The sequence below is a fragment of the Sorex araneus genome, chromosome 1, assembly GCF_027595985.1.
Source record: "Sorex araneus isolate mSorAra2 chromosome 1, mSorAra2.pri, whole genome shotgun sequence".
In the NCBI taxonomy this organism is placed as follows: domain Eukaryota; kingdom Metazoa; phylum Chordata; class Mammalia; order Eulipotyphla; family Soricidae; genus Sorex; species Sorex araneus.
Window position 1 is genome coordinate 152,971,761 of NC_073302.1, and position 18,351 is coordinate 152,990,111.

The 18,351-nt window shown below is 37.2% G+C and overlaps 1 protein-coding gene across 2 annotated transcripts in view; it reads right to left on the bottom strand.

The window, feature by feature from the left end:
• The window catches only part of CERT1 (ceramide transporter 1), a 90,367-nt gene that overhangs the window by 49,300 nt on the left and 22,716 nt on the right, over nucleotides 1–18,351 (bottom strand). For both annotated transcript variants that reach the window (XM_055127090.1, XM_055127082.1), the window contains exon 3: nucleotides 17,703–17,819. In XM_055127090.1, coding sequence (XP_054983065.1) covers nucleotides 17,703–17,819 — 117 coding nt within the window. The remainder of the gene's footprint in view (nucleotides 1–17,702; nucleotides 17,820–18,351) is intronic.

Sequence of the window (18,351 nt, forward strand, 5' to 3'; positions counted from 1 at the left end):
ACAAAATTGCATGATATCTTCAAAAATCTCAAAATCTTCAAAATTGGCATGCTTCTGGATATATAAATAGATTTAGACTATTATTTCTAAATCTCACACTTCACTCTTCTACAAGAAAAAAAAAAGCCATGATTAGTTATAATCTCTTATCACCAAGATATATTTTGAAAATATCAAATCCTATCTGAAACAATGCAGAAGTCACTGTATAAATACTTTTTCTTTTAAATATACTTCCTTTAAGATACATAATGTAAATTACTTTGCAAGGAGAAAAAATCCACCTTCTTTTGGGGCTGGAGTGATAGAAGAGTGAGTAAGCATGTGGCTAATCCAGGTTTAAATCCCAGCAGCCCGTATAGTCCCCCAAACACCACCAGGAGTCATCCTGAACTCAGAGGAGCCAGGAGTAAACCCTAAGCACTGCTGAGTGAGGCCACAAAACAAAACAAAATAGCCTTGTTTCCCAAATTTATGTGCTAGTATTCCTGAACATAAATATAAAATGCCATTTCGATTCAATGAAACACTTATTTTACCTGCCCTCTATTCAATAAGGTTTACCTCTTTTAAATACTACAATTGTAAAGATCACACACCTTTGTTATAATCCTTTTCAACTTCAAAAAAGAGGGAGAAGTGCAATCTTCTGGCCACTAGAGGGGGCCAGTGGGATTTTCCAAGGAAAACAGCTTGTGTTTACAACAGTGGTAAAAAATGTTACCACTGGTCAGAGTGCAATAGCAATCTCTGGACTAATTCTTTCATGTGCATCAAGTATTTTGATCTTCTGAGAACATTTAAAAAATAATATTCAAAGTTATACATTTAATAAAACACCAGAAAATCCCACATACTAATATGAAAAGTGAACTCTCTAAAGTCACAGTTAAATTTTTTGGTTTGGTTTAACCACCTGAGAGATAACCTATTTATAAAATTATTTTAAAATCTCTCATCAGTTCATCTAAACTCCAAAAGCAATGGTACAAGAGACTGGAGTCATAATACAATACGTAGGGTGCTTGTCTTGCATATGGTCAACCTGGGTTCGATCCCTGGCACCCCTGAGGCTACCACAAGTAATCCCTGAGCATTGCCAGGTGTGGCCCCAAAACAAAAGACAAAAGCAATGGTACAAGAAAATTTGGGAGCTATATATATACATATGTTTGGCTTTTGGGTCATACCCAGCGATGCACAGGGGTCACTCCTGGCTCATGCACTCAGGAATTTCTGCTGGTGGTGCTACGGGGACCATATGGGATGCTGGGAATCGAACCCGGGTCGGCCTCGTGCAAGGCAAATGCCCTACCCACTGTGCTATTGCTCCAGCCTCCGGGAGCTATATTTTTGAACAGTATTTGTCTTTTGAAAAGTTCATCCTATTCCTCAGAATATTCTCCAACAAGAACCACAGCTAATAAGTGGAGACAAAAATTAAGGGAGTCAAAAAGATCAACAGGCAGGGCATGTGCTTAGCGTGCAGGAGACCCAGATCTGATACCACATGTTCCCCTGAACACCACTGGCAGTGAACTACAAGCAAACAACAAAACAAGAAAAATTACGTTATTCGTGGTACTGAAACTATCCAGTTATTAAAACCTCCTCACCCCCAACTACATTACCTCTACATTACCTCTCTCCACTTTTATTAAGAGAAAGGGGAAAATACAAACCAGATTAAATGTTACTTAACATAAATTCAGTGGAGCACTTTTCAGGAGTTGAAAATATGAATGTTGTAATAAAGCCCAATAAGTTATTTTGTTTACTTATGTCATTTTTATGTAGTAACCATCTACACACTGACCTGTTTTGTTTTAAAGCAAACCCCATGTGAAAAATGTCATATCAGTCACTGTCACTGTCATCCCGTTGCTCGATTTGTTTGAGCGGGCATCAATAACGTCTCTCATTGAGAGACTTATTGTTACTGTTTTTGGCATATCCAATACACATGGGTAGCTTGCCAGGCTCTGCCGCGCGGGTGAGATACTCTCAGTAGCTTGCTGGGCTCTCTGAGATGGGCGGAGGAATCGAACTCGGGTCGGCTGTGTGAAAGGCAACTGCTGTGCTATCACTCCAGCCCGTCATATCAGAATAATTAAATAAAGAGGGCTGTGATTTAAAATAAAATTGCCAGGACATTAATTTTATTCTTTTCCAGTTTAACATAAACATTATTGGAAATAAAAATTTGTTATATTAATTTCACACTTGTAGATATTAAAATTTCATCAATTTAGCCTTTTAACGACTTAATTAAGGAAGCAGTGGATTACAAGGTAGAAAAAACAGTGAAAAGACAGGCTTCTGCATAGCTGTAACCACCAAACAACTAAATTAGCCAATCATTATCTTATTCTATTTTTTTTTTCTTTTTGGGTCGCACCTGGAGAAGCACAGGGGTTACTCTTGGCTCATACAATCAGGAATTACTCCTGGTGGTGCTTGGGAGACCATGTGGTATGCTGGGAATCCAACCCGGGTTGGCCGCCTCCCAGCTGTGCTATCACTCCAGCCCATGAGCCCATGACACACATGGGTTCAAGTACTAGTTACAAAGGCACCTCATCTTCATCACTCCTGGGTGTGACCTCCAAAACAATAAATATCAAAAACATAATAATAATTTGCATATTACATCTAAAAACCCAGGAGCAGTCAGTTAATTTTATTTGGGAGGATATTTGCTTGTTCTCAAGATATTTATCTCAAATCATATTTGAAATCAGAACATGTGCTCAGATTAGCTCTTGGATTAGTCAGAATTTTCAAATCCCAGCTTATCTATCATAATTTAAAAACAGTATCAAGTATCTATTTTGTTTTTGGGCCACACCTGGAAATTCTCAGGGATCAAGTTTAGGGGGCTATTTGCTATTTGCTGTACCATCCAGTCCTAAAAGTCATTTTAATTAAGAACTTGATGTGTTCATTTTACATTTTCTTCCAGCTAGAATGTGTAATGAACTTTTCTTAACGGTAAAAAAAAATCTGAACTGACAAAGTGCTGCAAGATAAGGCTAGAAGGTTTAAAGTTAGGGCCTAATTATACACTTAGTTAAGTGTTTAAAAAAATTTTTTTTTTAAAGTGGCAGAGGGGCTGAAGCGATAGTACAGCAGGTAGGGCATTTATTTGCCTTACATGTGGCCGACCTAGGTTCAATCCCTGGCATCCTGTATGGTTCCCCAAGCACTGCCAGGAGTAATTCCTGAGTGCAGAGCCAGGAGTAACTCCAGAGCATTGTTGGGTGTGACCCAAAAAGCAAAAAAGCAAAAAAAAAAAACCCAAAGAAACAAACAAAAAAAATACAGAAAAAATAGCAGAAATAATACAGTTATGTGTCAATATAGTATGGTAACATTGTAGAAGTAAAGGGTAAAAAGCCTTAGTAATTGCATAGCACTTCTACAAAAATAAAGTTGTAAATGCATTTTAAATCAATAACACTAGGTTAAAAAAAAACAATACTAAGAAACTAATATACTGAACTGCAGTGAAATAAAGATTTGCCTAATCTACAAATACAAAGTACAGGAGCGGGTGAGATCAAGATGATGCAGAAGCTAGCGGACTGAGGGTGCAACCAGGATCCCACAAAAGAAACAGAAATAAACAGAAAATCTTACATGGGGCCTTGCTAAAAAACATATCTAAGACGCAGATTTTTCACTACGGAACTTTCAAGTTCCATTAGTTGCCAACTTGAAAAGGAGAGGCCTGATGGAGTTTATAAAGAAAACATTACTGAGTCCAGGCAGTCTCCCCCCACCTCACAGGACATGAACTCTGCTGTGGAATTCCATGTGGAAGTAGCAATGGCAGTATGATTGTGAAGTATCAAGGGCACAGCTGGTGCAAGGACCTCAATGTGAAGAGACAGGCTACAGTGTAACAGGGTAGGAATATATTGTGCATTGAGCTTTCCCGACAACTGGCTTTATTTTCTACACACTGAAGTGGAAAGCAAGTGTTTGAGAACTGGAAGCTTGACATGGAACTAGCACTGGGCATTGTCTGTTACCACTAGTAGTCTGGTTGGGAACCACCATTCCTGAAGCAGGTCTGCCCATCCCTGGCCAACAGCAGAGGAAGTTTAGGGCTGACTAATAACTTAAAACTATGAAGTGACTGAGAACTGAAAGCACAGATCAGAGCTATTTCCACACATTATCTGAGGTCTTGGGGAATCTTGCTGCTGGCTGTCAAACCTGAGGCTAGTCCATCCATTCCAGGCTAATAGAAGAAAAACTCTCAGCTAATGGACATTTGTATAACAAGTCAATAGATTCAGCACAGAATATTCTTACTATTTTCTGCTAGCAAGCAAGTCTTCCTCCTTCCAAAGCATTTTTTGTGAGGAAGAGGGCAGGAGGGAGGGGAAATAAGGGAGGTGGAAGGGAGAGAAAGTGAAAGGAGGGAAATTAAAAAAGCAAAACAACAAAACTATCAGGATATGATCATATAAAATCTCAACTTTCCAATTTTCGTGCTCGGGTATTTTGGGGTATGTGATATCAAGGTATCTAGCCACCCTCAAGCTACATGTGATCATGATTCTTAGTCATTTTGCCAACACAATCACAGAGCCACAAATATTGACTCAATTCACTAACACAAGACCATAATCTTCACTCAGGTCAACTTATACTCAGATCTCACAGAGCACTGGGCATAATGAAGAAATGGAGAAATTCAGTCACATCAACAGATAGATATAAAAGCCATAGAAGGTCTTAAAACATTTTGAACTGCCTTTCAAGAAACAATCCTATCACTATACAAGGAAATGTGTATTAATGGAAGACAAGCATTTAAAAAGGGGAAAAAACTTTTAATAAGCTTAGAAAAAGTAAAGTATAAAAAAGGTTCTAAATAGAAATGAATAAACAGTACAGTAGTAGAGCTACAAAACACAACAGTGGGAATGGTAGCAGAATGGAAGATGCCAAAAATCAATAGACTATTACCAAAGCTCAAGTTCTTCCAGAAAATTGAAGAAACATATTCTCCTAATAGTTTCTGAGGACATTACCTTAATACCAAATCAGACAGAGACATTACTAAGAAAGGAAACCAGAGACCAACATCCCTGATGAACACAGATGCAAACTACTCAACAATGTTGTAGCAAATGATACATCCAAAAAATCATGCACCACGACCAAATGGGAGTCATCCCAGGGTTGGAAGGATGGTTGAATATATACAAATCAATCAAGGCGATACATCTCACACAAACAAAAGCAAACATAAGTATCAAATCATAGAGAAATCTTTTGACAAGATTAACACCCATTCATGTTTTAAAAATAAACAAAATCCAACCTTACCAAAATCAGAAGAGAATGAACTTACCTAAATATAGTAAAGCCCATACACAATAAATTCACAGCTAATATACTTTATGGCAAGACACTAAAAGCCTTTCCTCTAAAATCAGGCACAAGGCATTTACTTTGACCACTATTATTCTATTATTCACATAATACTAAATATATTAGTTTTAGACATAGCAATTGGACAAGAAAAATAAAGGAATTTAAATCAGGAAAGAAGTTAAACAATCTTTGTAGGTAGCAGAATACACATAGAAATATATATTACTCCACCAAATAACTCTAAGAAACAATAAATTAATACTGCAAATAGGCTACAAAACCAACACAGAAAAATAAGTTCTATTTATAAAGCAAATGATGTTGGTTAAAGACATATATAGAAAAATAAAGGATAAAAGGAAACAAGGAAATAGGAAAATATTCTATGTTTAGATTGAAAAGATTAATACAGTATACCCCAAACATCATACAGATTCAACACATCTATCTGAATTCCAATAGCAGTCTTCAAAGATATAAAACAAATATATTAACATTTGCCTTGCATGCTGCTGACCCGGGTTCGATTCCTCCGCCCCTCTCCGAGAGCCCAGCAAGCTACTGAGAGTATCACACGGCAGAGCCTGGCAAGCTACCCATGGCATATTCAATATGCCAAAATCAGTAACAACAACTCTAACAATGGAGACGTTATTGGTCCCTGCTGGAGCAAATCTATGAAGAATGGGATGACAGTGCTACAGTGCTATTAACATTTGTATGGAACCACAAATTTCATTTCTTTGAAACTGTTGTTTCTTTGTATATCACATATGAAATTACCCAGCACTGCCCTTCTCCCTCTGACTTCCCTTAACAAGATATCTTCTAGTTCCATCACCTTTGTAGCACAAGGCAAGATTTCAATGTATCTTATATGTGTGTAAGTCTACTGTGGAAGTATAGCACTGTGGTGTAGATACTATAATTTCTTCATCCTTTTACCTGTTATTTGTCCTTTGGGTTGCTTCCATACTTTGGCTACTGTAAATAGCACTACATGTAGTCATATATAAAAGTAGCCAAGGATCTAACTTGCCTTGCATGTGTAAGACCATGGGCTGAATCCTTACACCACAAAAAATATAATGAGCATAGGCATACATAGGATAACGTTGGTTTGCCCTTCCTCCCTGACCTCTAGAAGCTTGTGTTTATTGATTACCCCCCAATCTGTCAATTACCTTTGTCTCCTGATCAGACTCTAACTTGTAAATATTGTCTTTCTCTTCTCTTTAATATATGCATGGCTAGTTCAGAGCAATTGCTATTTGTATGGATACAGGAAGACAGTTAAAAAGACAAGCCTATGGCTTGGGAGTTGATTGACTCCAGATAATATTACCTCTTGTACATCTGCTCTCTTCACTTAAGCCTCAGCTTAAGATCTAGGAAGCCTCACTTCCTAGATCCCCCAAAGCAGGATCGCAACAAGAGACTGGACGGACCCAGTGCAAGTGATGAGCTATGAGCTACCCTGGCATCGAAATGGGCCTGGCCAAAGTGCCCTAATGCTTAACTGTATGTTAAGAGCTTGGTCATGGACAAATTCTGTCATGATCCAAAAGTAATACCTAGAATTGGCTCCTGCTGGGGTTAGGAATGATTGATCCGGCTTGAGCACTGTTGTCTGAGTCTGTGGTAGGGTGTCCCCAGGAGAGTCACACAGTCTAAAAGTATCTATTACTGTGTCCATACAGAATGGTAAATATTAGGAAGAAGAATTAAAGATGCTAATTAGGTTTCAGGTCTAAGGAGAGGAAAAACACACATTGAGGGTTGTTTTGCCCTCATGGGTTGCAGGTGGCCGAAATGTCTGAAAAAACATTTTTGATCATGCTTCCTGTGGGGAGGCATGGTTGGGGAGTGTGGTGGGAGGATAAAAAAAGCAGCTGCAAAAAAAAAAAAAAAAGAGCAGCTGTGGGGAGAAAGGATTGGAGAATAGATTGATTGTTGGATTGTTGGTTGGATGGAGAATGACTGAAGGAGAGGGGACTGAAGGAGAGACGGTTATGGAGACAGAAAGACAGCAGAGAGAGGAGATAGATACAGAGGGAAGAAAGAATTGTGTGGTTAGAGAGATAGGCACAGAGAGAGAGAGAGAGAGAGAGAGAGAGAGAGAGAGAGAGAGAGAGAGAGAGAGAGAGAGAGAGCACATTAGAGAGAGCTGGGAGAGACGAGAGATTGAATAAACAGTAACCAAACAGCAACCAGCTTGGCCCTCGTTCTTCCTTCGTCCGTCCAAGGCAACAGCCATCCCAGGTAGAGAAGCAGCTCGAAAGAACCGAACTCGGGCACTGAGAGAGCAGTCCGGAGAGCCCTTGAACATCCTTTCATGTGTAATCCCCGAATTCGTGAGGGGCTTACACAGCCCGAGAGGGAGGTGCATACAGCTCCGAAGCAAGGGAGCACGTGTGAGTTTTACACAGGCATACATCTTTTTAATCTATTAAATTATTGGCTAAATTCACTTGACAAAAAAAGAAATTTGTGTTCTTCAACTTGGTGTTGTTTGCTTTGGAGGCATACCTAGCTGACTTGGTGGATACTACTAGTTCAATGATGTGGGGTTAAATCCCAGTTATGCTCGGGGGACTATGTGCTGTCAGGAATCAAATTCAGGGTTCCTACACACACAAAAAAGAATGTTCTCCAGCCTGTTGAATTATTTCCCTGACCCTGATTTTTTAATAAACATTTTCTCTAAGCTAATATTCAATATACTTAGTAAGTAAAATCAAGAAAATTTCCAATGCTGTCAATATGCGTAAGCCTTGCCACCCACCATTACTTTTCCATATCAAATATAGAAAGGCAGGATCCCATCTGTCCCAGCGAATGTCAGAGATCTTCCCTAATTAAGCAAAAATGTAAATAAAATTTTGAAGCATAGTTTTTTTTAAAAAAAGGAGCATAAGACTTGATTTAATATTTCTGTAGTTACAATGTAGAACAATTATTTCTGCAGTTACAAAATAGAAGAACAGTTATAACTTTATCTTATCTAAATAAACATTTTACAAGCAAAACAGAGATTAATAAGAATGAGATCTCAATAGCTAGGAATATTCATCTAACTTATTAACAAGTATATGATAACAGAAATAAAGTTAAAAATCAGATAAATAAAACAAATTATCTAATGCATTTCAGAAAATCATATTTGTATAACTGTCAATCTCATTTATACCCTTTAAGTAAAAGTAAATATACAACTATAAATAGACTAAGGCTGGCCATTTCAGAGTAATCTGACAAGAAAAGGCATTTAGATTTTCTTAAAGCATTTACCTTGGGAAATGTTTTTTTGTTTTGTTTTGCGGTAACACCCAGCACTGCTCAGAGCTTACTGCTGGCTCTGCATTCAGGGATCATTCCTGGTGGGCTTGGGAGACCATATGAGATGCTGGACATCAAACCCAGTGGACCTCATGCAAGGTAAGCACCCTACCCACTGTACAATCTCTTCAGGCCCTACTTTGAGAAAGATTAAAAGATGAGGGCAGTTAGCAGAAAAGGAAGATAAAAAAAAAAAGCCAACAGGGAAAAGTTATGAGTAACAAAACAAAGAGTAGGATGGGAGGGCAAAAGTTATGAACAAACAGGAACAGTGGAAGAGAAGAAATAACAAATGAAGCTAAGTTATATTAACTATAGTTTGGATAGGTAACAGAATAGTAACTAAGAGCACTCAGAATTAAATTATATAATTCTTACTTTCTATGTAGGAAAGGCATTCAAAACTTTCTTGTTTGTTTTGGGCCACATCTGGTAATGCTCAGGAACCACTCCTGGCAGGCTCCTGGACCCTATGGGAAGCTGGGGCTTGAACCTGGGTCAATTGTGTGCAAGGCAAATGTACTTTCTGCTCTCTCTGGCCCTGAGGCATTCTATATTTCCTTGGTTCCAGGCAATATTCTCTTTTCTCAAGGTAGAATGGTTAGCCTGTACACCCTGTCCCTAAAAAGTTTTATTTGGGGCCAAAGCATGTGACTGACCCAGATTGCATCCCCGACATCCCATATGGTCCCTGAAACACTGCCACGAATAATTCCTGAGTACAGAGCCAGGAGTACACCCTGAGCATCTCCAGGTGTGATCCAAAAACAAAGTTTAATTTAAAAACTGTTTCTGGCAATAATTCTGGTGAGATCTCTTCAAAATTCATCTTTTTCAATACTAATCTAACCTCTTTAACAGATACTGTAAAAACTGTTTTCCAAACTATTTTCCTGTTGCTCCACATCTTTCAAACAGTATCAAGGCAAATGCCCTATCCACTGTACTATCACTCCAGCCCTCTTTTCTTTTTTTCTAAAAAGACTACTCTATAAGGTATATGGTAGTATCTCACTGTGGTTAAATTTCCATTTATAATGACATAATTTTTGTGACATTTAGTGTGGACAGTATCCATTTGGATACCCTCTTTATTAGTTATAATATTCCAGTTCTAGTATTTGGCTTTTTAAAAACAAAGCTATATAAACTTTTTGTAGTTATTTGTAGGACTCCACCTGTGACATAAAATTTTGTCAAGTTCTATCTCAATTAGCTACATAATTAATAATAATTTACTACCTAAATATCTTTTTCACTACTTTTTCTATATAATACTCCTCCAATTTCTCTTTACCATCTAAAGAGATAAAAAAGATCCTTTCCCAGATTTAAGAATATGGAGAATACAGAGAAAACCGTATTTTCTGTAAGTCACCAATCTTTATTCCCAACTTCCAAGATGATATACTTCATTAAGTACTTAGGCAACATATGGAAGTATAAGATGCAGATGTAGGCTCAGGTGACTACTGCAAAAACAAATAGAAAGTTATTTTAAAAGTCCTTGCCAACTGAATTATTTTTATTCCAGAACATCAAGAAACCCAAAAAGATGTTTTCCTCCTTGATTTCATCAACCTCAAAAGTGCTTACAATATGGAATTCTCTATATTTAGGTGCTAATTTTTTTATTAACCATGATGGATTATTGCAAGTTAGCAAATAACTTGTACCACTAGGAACAATCTTACTCTTAGTAATAAAAATGCCTTAAGACATAATGAAGTCCTTTCTCTGGTTAATAAAGTTCAGTTGGGATCTTAAATATTTGAGTTTTCCTAAAATATATCTAAGAAAATGATAGCATCCTGATTCATCTAGCAGCTATCAGATTTGAACTTCCCTCAAAAATCAAAACTCCTGAATGCAAAGAAATAATTTGATTTCATGTTCTTTCATCCATTACTTATTGTGATCAAACAGACTACAGAACTGGTTCTAATTCACTCAGCTAAAAAAATCTAATTATATAAAGTATACATTAAAGATAAGTTTAGTGATTTTTACACAACCTCCACCACACAAATTTTTTTTTTCTTTTTGGGTCACACCCAGCAATGAACAGGGGTTACTCCTGGATCATGCACTCAGGAATTACTCCTGGCGGTGTTCAGGGCACCATATGGGATGCTGGGAATCGAACCCGGGTTGGCCGCGTGCAAGGCAAATGCCCTACCCGCTGTGCTATTGCTCCAGCCCCCCACAACCACACAATTTTTAAATTTCTAAGCATATAGAATTTTAGATTAAAGGAGGGTGCCAAATAAGCAAAAATCATTCCTATTCATGTAAGAAATAAGCACTTAAATCAAGAAACCATTGTGATGCTGTAATTTCATTATGACCACACTACTTTTAAATAATTATTAAAGTTAGTCTTCAATATCATTTAGGTGACTCAATTATAATAATATCTTGGTAAGAAATTTTTCATATTTCACTTCAAGAAAAAAATAAGCTCCACTGAAAAATTGTTTTCCATGTAATTTCCTCAGACAGAAATTCCTAAATTCAGGTTAAGAATAAATCTTTCTGGGGCCGGAGCGATAGCACAGCGGGTAGGGCGTTTGCCTTGCACGAGGCCGACCCGGGTTCGATCCCCGGCATCCCATATGGTCCCCCAAGCACCGCCAGGAGTAATTCCTGAGTGCAAAGCCAGGAGTAACCCCTGAGCATCGCTGGGTGTGACCCAAAAAGAAAAAAAAAAAAAACTACCCCACACCAGGAATCACTTAATAAAACCCAATCAGACTTTAAAAAAAAAAAAAAGAATAAATCTTTCTTCTGAAAGTATTTCAGTTTCAAGAAAAAAAAAAAAAGGACTTTCCACAAAAGGAAATGCAAACCTAAAAACAGTATGTTTTGTCTATAATAATTGCCTGGCAATTTCTACTTTATCTGTACAATCAACATCTGTAAAAATTACCTTGTGGATACTTCCTCTCTGATTACATATTTTCATTAAGACTTTGTTTTGGATAGCTTCCAAAACTGAAATAGAAAAGTCTGTGTGGCCCATGACCACCAAAATTTGAAGGTCTACTAAGGCTCTTTCCTTATAGAAATAAATATTTTAGTTACCACCAACTGCCAGAATAAGAAACTTTTTCTCAACATAATCCGAAAAAGTGCCAGTGGAACCTTCCTGCTACCTTTATGGAGATTTAGGTGATATATGGAGGAGCATATTTATTTGATAATAAACAAAAATTGTGTCAGATCACTTGTACTACTGCAATTATAGTAAATTTTAGGACTAATTCTATGAGTCTTTTTTGAGGAGGTCTTTAAAAAAGTATATCATTATAAAATTAATGGGGTATAACTTAACAGTTACATTTGAGTATAGAATTCACTGTATCCACTATGAAAGTTCTAGAGCATCACCAAAATGCTGTGCTTCTTTAAAGTAACAGTATCAACAGATAGTATCACACTCTTCTATAAACTGATTATGCAGAAAAAGCTTAGAGAGGTCCTTTGTTAATTCAGACATACATAGCTTTACTATATAAATAATAGTTTAGGGCCAGAGGCATAGTATAGCAGGTAAGGCACATGCCTTGTCTGTGACCAAGCTGGATTCAATGCCCAGCACCCATATGGTCCCCTGAGTTGGTCAGGAGTGATTTCTAAGCCCTACTAAGCCCTGTGCACTATCAGCCATGACTCAAATCCCCCCCCACCAAAATCCCCGCACCCAAATAGCTTGGGAACTTGAGATATGGCTCAGTGGTGGAGCACATGCTTCACATGTTTGTTTGATCTCCAGAACCACAAATAAATAATAATTGGGGATGGAGATATAATATATGGTGTTCAAGTTCATGCCTTGCATGCAGCTGACCTAGTTTGATTCTTAGATCATGTGGTCCCTGAGCATTGCTGGGTACAGCCCAAGTGGTCCCTCAAGTACCCCCAGGTGTGACCCTATAGGACCCAAAACACTGCAAGGGTCCATTGCAGCACTACATCCTCAAACCATTGCAATGAATCACAGTCTGGTTGGGGAATTGCAAGAAGGGCCTTCAGGCCTCCTGAGAACTGCTTGGAAGAGAGTGCCTTCCCCTTTTTCTGACCCCTCCCAAAATTTCTTTTCATACAATTAAAAAAAAAACAACAACACAGCTTTTAGGGTCAGAGTGAGTGGGGCGCTTGCCTTACATGCTGTCTAATGGAGTTCAATCAATAGGACCCCATAAGGTCCTCCAAGCCTGTTAGAATTGATTTTTGAATGTGAACTAGGAGTAACCCCTGAGCATTGCAAGATGTGGCCCCAAAATAAAAATCAAGCAAACTAAATATATAGCTTTTAGTTTTCAAATAACTTTCACAAATATGACGTTATTTGACTTTAAGACAGCATGAGATTAGCTATGGGTGGGAAAACAGTCCCCAAACCTTATCTTTACAAAGTACTTATTACATTTTTGTTTCAGGTCCTAAGATGAAATGCAAAATATGAAGAACTCCACACAATAAAACCAGCACAGTAGTTTAAAACAAAACTCAGACTCGTCCTCTTTCTTTCTCTTTCTCTTTCTCTTTCTCTCTCTCTCTCTCCCTCCCTCCCTCCCTCCCTCCCTCCCTTCCTCCCTCCTTGCCTCCCTTTCTTCCTTTCTTTCTTTCTTTCTTTCTTTCTTTCTTTCTTTCTTTCTTTCTTTCTTTCTTTCTTTCTTTCTTTCTTTCTTTCTTTCTTTCTTTCTTTCTTTCTTTCTTTCTGTCTCTGTCTGTCTCTTTTACATTGAAACAAAATCCTCAAATATAAGAATGATTTAAAAATACCCTTCTTACAGTCTATCTTCTCAATACATTCAATTTCAAATATAGTGTGGGGCTGGAGTGATAGCACAGCGGGTAGGGCGTTTGCCTTCCACGCGGTCGACCAGGGTTCGATTCCCAGCAGTCCATATGGTCCCCTGAGCACCACCAGGAGTAATTCCTGAGTGCAGAATAACCCCTGTGCATTGCTGGGTGTGACCCAAAAAGCAAAAACAAAAGCAAAAACAATTTCAAACATAGTGAGAACATCCGAATTACAGAACTATCTATTTAAATTTTTATTGAGGTTCTTGATTTATAATACTGCTGATGATGGCTTCATATATATGTAATTCCAACATTTTACACATCACCCATGTAACTACTTCCCTCCCTTCAAAGTTCCCAATGCCCACTCCCAATTCAATTATGTAGATCAATTCTCCTGTTGTGTTGCCTTTGGCCGTTTGATGGTACCTTTCTGTGTATTTAAAACTTCTTCTTTGAAGAGAGGGGTCTGGGCCAACCTGGCAATACTCAGATGCTAAATAAAGTCTCTATTATAGTGAGTAAATTATTCTAGAATAAGTACCAAAGAGGATAAAATAATAAATGAGGGAGAAAATATTGAACCCTACTGAAATTCCATCAATAATCATTCCAACACTATGAGGATTAAACCAAAACCCCCAAAATTTCCACCATAAAATGTTTTATAATACAACGAATTATTTCTACCTGAAAATTTATGTGCCCACTGCTGTACTAATTCCTACAATACTGTGTACATACAACTTTTAAGGAGCTTATAGTTGAAAACAATCACCAGAGGGAACAGAGTGCTGAAAAGAGGCAGAAAGTGAGAGTAAGGGGGAAACTGGGAAAATTGGTGGAGGGATGTAAACATTGGAAAATAAACTGATGTTGAAATACTGTACATCTGAAACTCAATTATGAAAACTTTGTAATTCATAGTGATTTGATAAAAATAAATTTTAAAAGCAAAAAATGAATACAATTAAAATCATGAGATGAAGTAAAAAATATTGTGACTCAAGAAGCACATGATTCAACTCAATAAAAATTTCACATAGATAAATACTTATAGGATGGCAGGAGTGCTTGCTAGTCAAAAGCTCTATTCTCATCTTAATAAACGTAGGTCTGAATACTGGCTCCTTCACTAATTAGCAGTTTGACCATGCGCAAATAACCTTTTTGTGTCTCAATTTTCTAATGTGTGAAAACAGGGTAACTGTTAACGAAAGACTGGAAATATAAAGTAGATAAGGGGTTATCACCATACCTAGAATACATTAATCCTAAAATGTCAGTTATTATCATCATTGCCATAACTTTATTACTATTTTTTAAGAGATCAAGGTGTTTTGCGTATGTACACGTAAAATAGACTGTTAAAGTCTAATGGTGGGCACCAGGATTTCCTAGGAAAGAAAAAAAACAAAACTCTACCTTCATCCATCCAAATGTTTAAAATTATTAAAACCTATCAAGGTAGACCAAGCAAAAGTCCAACAGCATGAGAAGGCAATGAAATGCCCACCGGGTAGAGAGAAAAAAAGATAGGCGATCTGTTCCCAGTATCCTGTCCAGCTATCCTAAGTACTGGTGTTATGATGAAGAGACTGTGAATTGAACAGAGTTCGGATAAACTTACTTTTTTATTTTGTACTTCATCTCTGGACTGGAGCAATAGCACAGTGGGTAGGGCATTTGCCTTGCATGCGGCCGATCTGAGTTCGATTTCTCCATCCTTCTCAGAGAGCCTGGCAAGCTACGGAGAGTATCCCACCCACACAGCAGAGCCTGGCAAGCTACCCGTGGCATATCTGATATGCCAAAAACAGTAACAACCAATCTCACAATGGAGATATTACTGGTGCCCGCTCGAGCAAAACTGATGAACAACGGGACGACAGTGCTACTTCATCTTTGAAATACAAAGCTCCTGTTACCCTAAGGAGGGTGTTTTTGCTGTTTTGTTTTGGGGAAGCAAACAAGGTAAGGACAGGGGAGGGTTGTAGTGGAAAGATAACTATACATATTACATAGTTAATCTTTCTTCCTTTGATAACTCACCAACACAATACAGTTATTAATTAGTTGTGTCTGGACTGAATCCTGTATTTGTCAGACTCCAGAATCCTGCGATCAAACACCAACAATGCAACAATGTGCTTTTTTTGATTTGTTTTTTTGGTTTGGAGGCCATGCCCAGCAATGTTCAGAGGACCACAATGGGTGTCGGTGATTGAATCTGGGTTGCCTGCATGCAAGGACAAGTGCCTCATACTAGCTCTCTGGCACAAGCATAATCAGGTTATGCCCCAATTAAAAAATTATACGATATCATATATTTGAAAGTTGTAAAGTGTGAGTCTGAGAAGTTCTTTAAAACACAAGGACAAATAAGTTTTATTAGTAAGGTGAAGCATACTATCAAGTTAATTCTGAATATGTACATATATATTGATATTGCACACTGTAAATACAATAATACAATATCAATTAATCTAAAGAAAATTTACTATTCCTAATTAAAATAGAAAAACTGGCCCTATAATCAAAATTAACTGAGTTAAAAAGAACCGAGTTCTATTTAACAGCATCTTTAATCACTGGTAAGAAGGCTGACCCTGATTAAATATTAGAAATAGGTCATTAAAGGCACATTTAGTAACTCTCACTGAATATTGAATGCTTCATCCAGAAACAACATGGTGTAATTTAGCCAAGTTAGTCGTGAATCCAAAGCTTTGCTTTTTCTAATATGCCATAAATAGAAAACATAAAATAACTCTGAAAACATATATATATATATACATATATAATCTATTTTTTTCACACACTAAGTCATGGTCAAGATTATATATGTGGCAGAAGTTACTACTTCTAAATCCATAACCTGACATCAAAGCACTACAGATTTTTTAAATTTCTGCTCATCTCTCTCTTAAATTATAAAAATGATGTTTCCCATTTTTCCATTTTTTAGATTCTTTTCTGAATAATAAGATAACTAAGATCCACAAAATGCTTTAAGCCAATATAATTCTAAATAAAGCTTATGAGAAGAAAAAGAAAGACACATTTTCATTCTGTTGGGAAAAATTTATGATAATCAAGAAATAAAAGTCAACTCATGAACAATATCAAGATGAATGTGCTTGTGATATCCCAGGCCAGACTGGTTTTTCTTGTGGGTGTGTATTTGAGAGGCGGAGTAAGTGGGAGGGAGATAACCCAAATAAACAAGTACAGACATGTATGTGAACAAATACAAAGTTCTCTTCAATCCAACTCAGAAAAAACACGGTGATTTGTAATTTCCCTGTTCCCTATTTTACCATGATATACTGAATTAGCTGACAATGCAGATTTATTGTCCTGTTTATTGTTGTTAGTTTATTGTTGTTATTTATTCCACAGAAATCCAAGATTAGTTTTAAACTAAAAAATGTGACTTCTTATATAACTTTAAAAGATTTCTCAAGATTTAGTATTGCATGGCTTCATACTTATAAAATTTAAATGATTTTACAACTTTACCCACGTGGTTACAGATAACAGAACTGACAATGACACTTTAAAATCTTAGAGTTTTACAGTCCAATGTTATTTTTTAAAAATCCTTTTATCCACACATATAAAAGGCACTTATTATAAAGCAAATCCTAATATGAAAATCAAGATGTTTTATACAATGGAGAATGTTTGGTTTTAATTAAAAATTATAAGTATTTACAAAAGCAATTCCCTTAGTCCAGATCAAGTGGTAGAAATAAAATTACTGGGGCTAGAGCATATAGTACAGCAGATAGAGCACTTGCTTTGCACATGGCCATCCTGAGTTCAATTTCTGGCACCCATATGGTCCCCCCAGGAATAATTCCTGAGTGCAGAGCCAGGAGTAACCCCTGAGCATTGCTGGGAATGGCTCAAAAACTAAATAAATAAAAATAGAAATAAAATTATTCGGGGGCTTAAGAGATAGCACAGCAGGTAGATTTGAGTGCAGAGCCAGGAGTAAGCCCTGAGCATTGCCAGCTTTGGCCCAAAATCTATAGTTTAATCCTTTAGTCTTTCCCATCCAACTAATGTTCAACTTTTCAGTAACACGTAACATCTCAAGATTTTCTTTCAGTTACCCAGAGTTTTTTGCTTCAGGTAAACAATGAAAATCTTACCTTGTGCTGTTCAATAGCATCAATCCACTGTTGTCTGTGATCTGGGTCCTGAGCTCGAAGATACCAAACGCTATCATTTACACTAATATCAAATCGACATTCATCAAAATCATGAGGCTGTGGGGGAAAAGAAGGAAATTAAATGAAAAAGCTAATTATATTCTCAAAATGCTATGTCTCATACAAAAACATCTACCAAGTCATTCTGACTCAAAAAACCTGTTTCAAACTGTTAGATAAGGAGCACAATAAGGAAATAGTTGTCAAAAACTAAACTTCAGGGGCTGGAGTGATAGCACAGCGGGTAGGGCGTTTGCCTTGCACGCGACCGACCCAGGGTTCGATTCCCAGCATCCCATATGGTCCCCTGAGCACCGCCAGGGATAATTCCTGAGCGCAGAGCCAGGAGTAACCCCTGTGCAGAGCCAGGTGTGACCCAAAAAAGCAAAAAAAAAAAAAAAAAAAAAAAAAACTAAACTTCATTCAGTAATCCTACAAAAGTTGACACAACCAAAACAAATGTTTTTAAAAAAGAGAAAAAAACAGAATTTAATACTTTTCATCAAATCTTTGAATTAAATTAACTACTGGTACCACCAATGAAAGCAAACTTTTAAAATGGCCATGTCTGGGGCTCAGTGCAAGAATG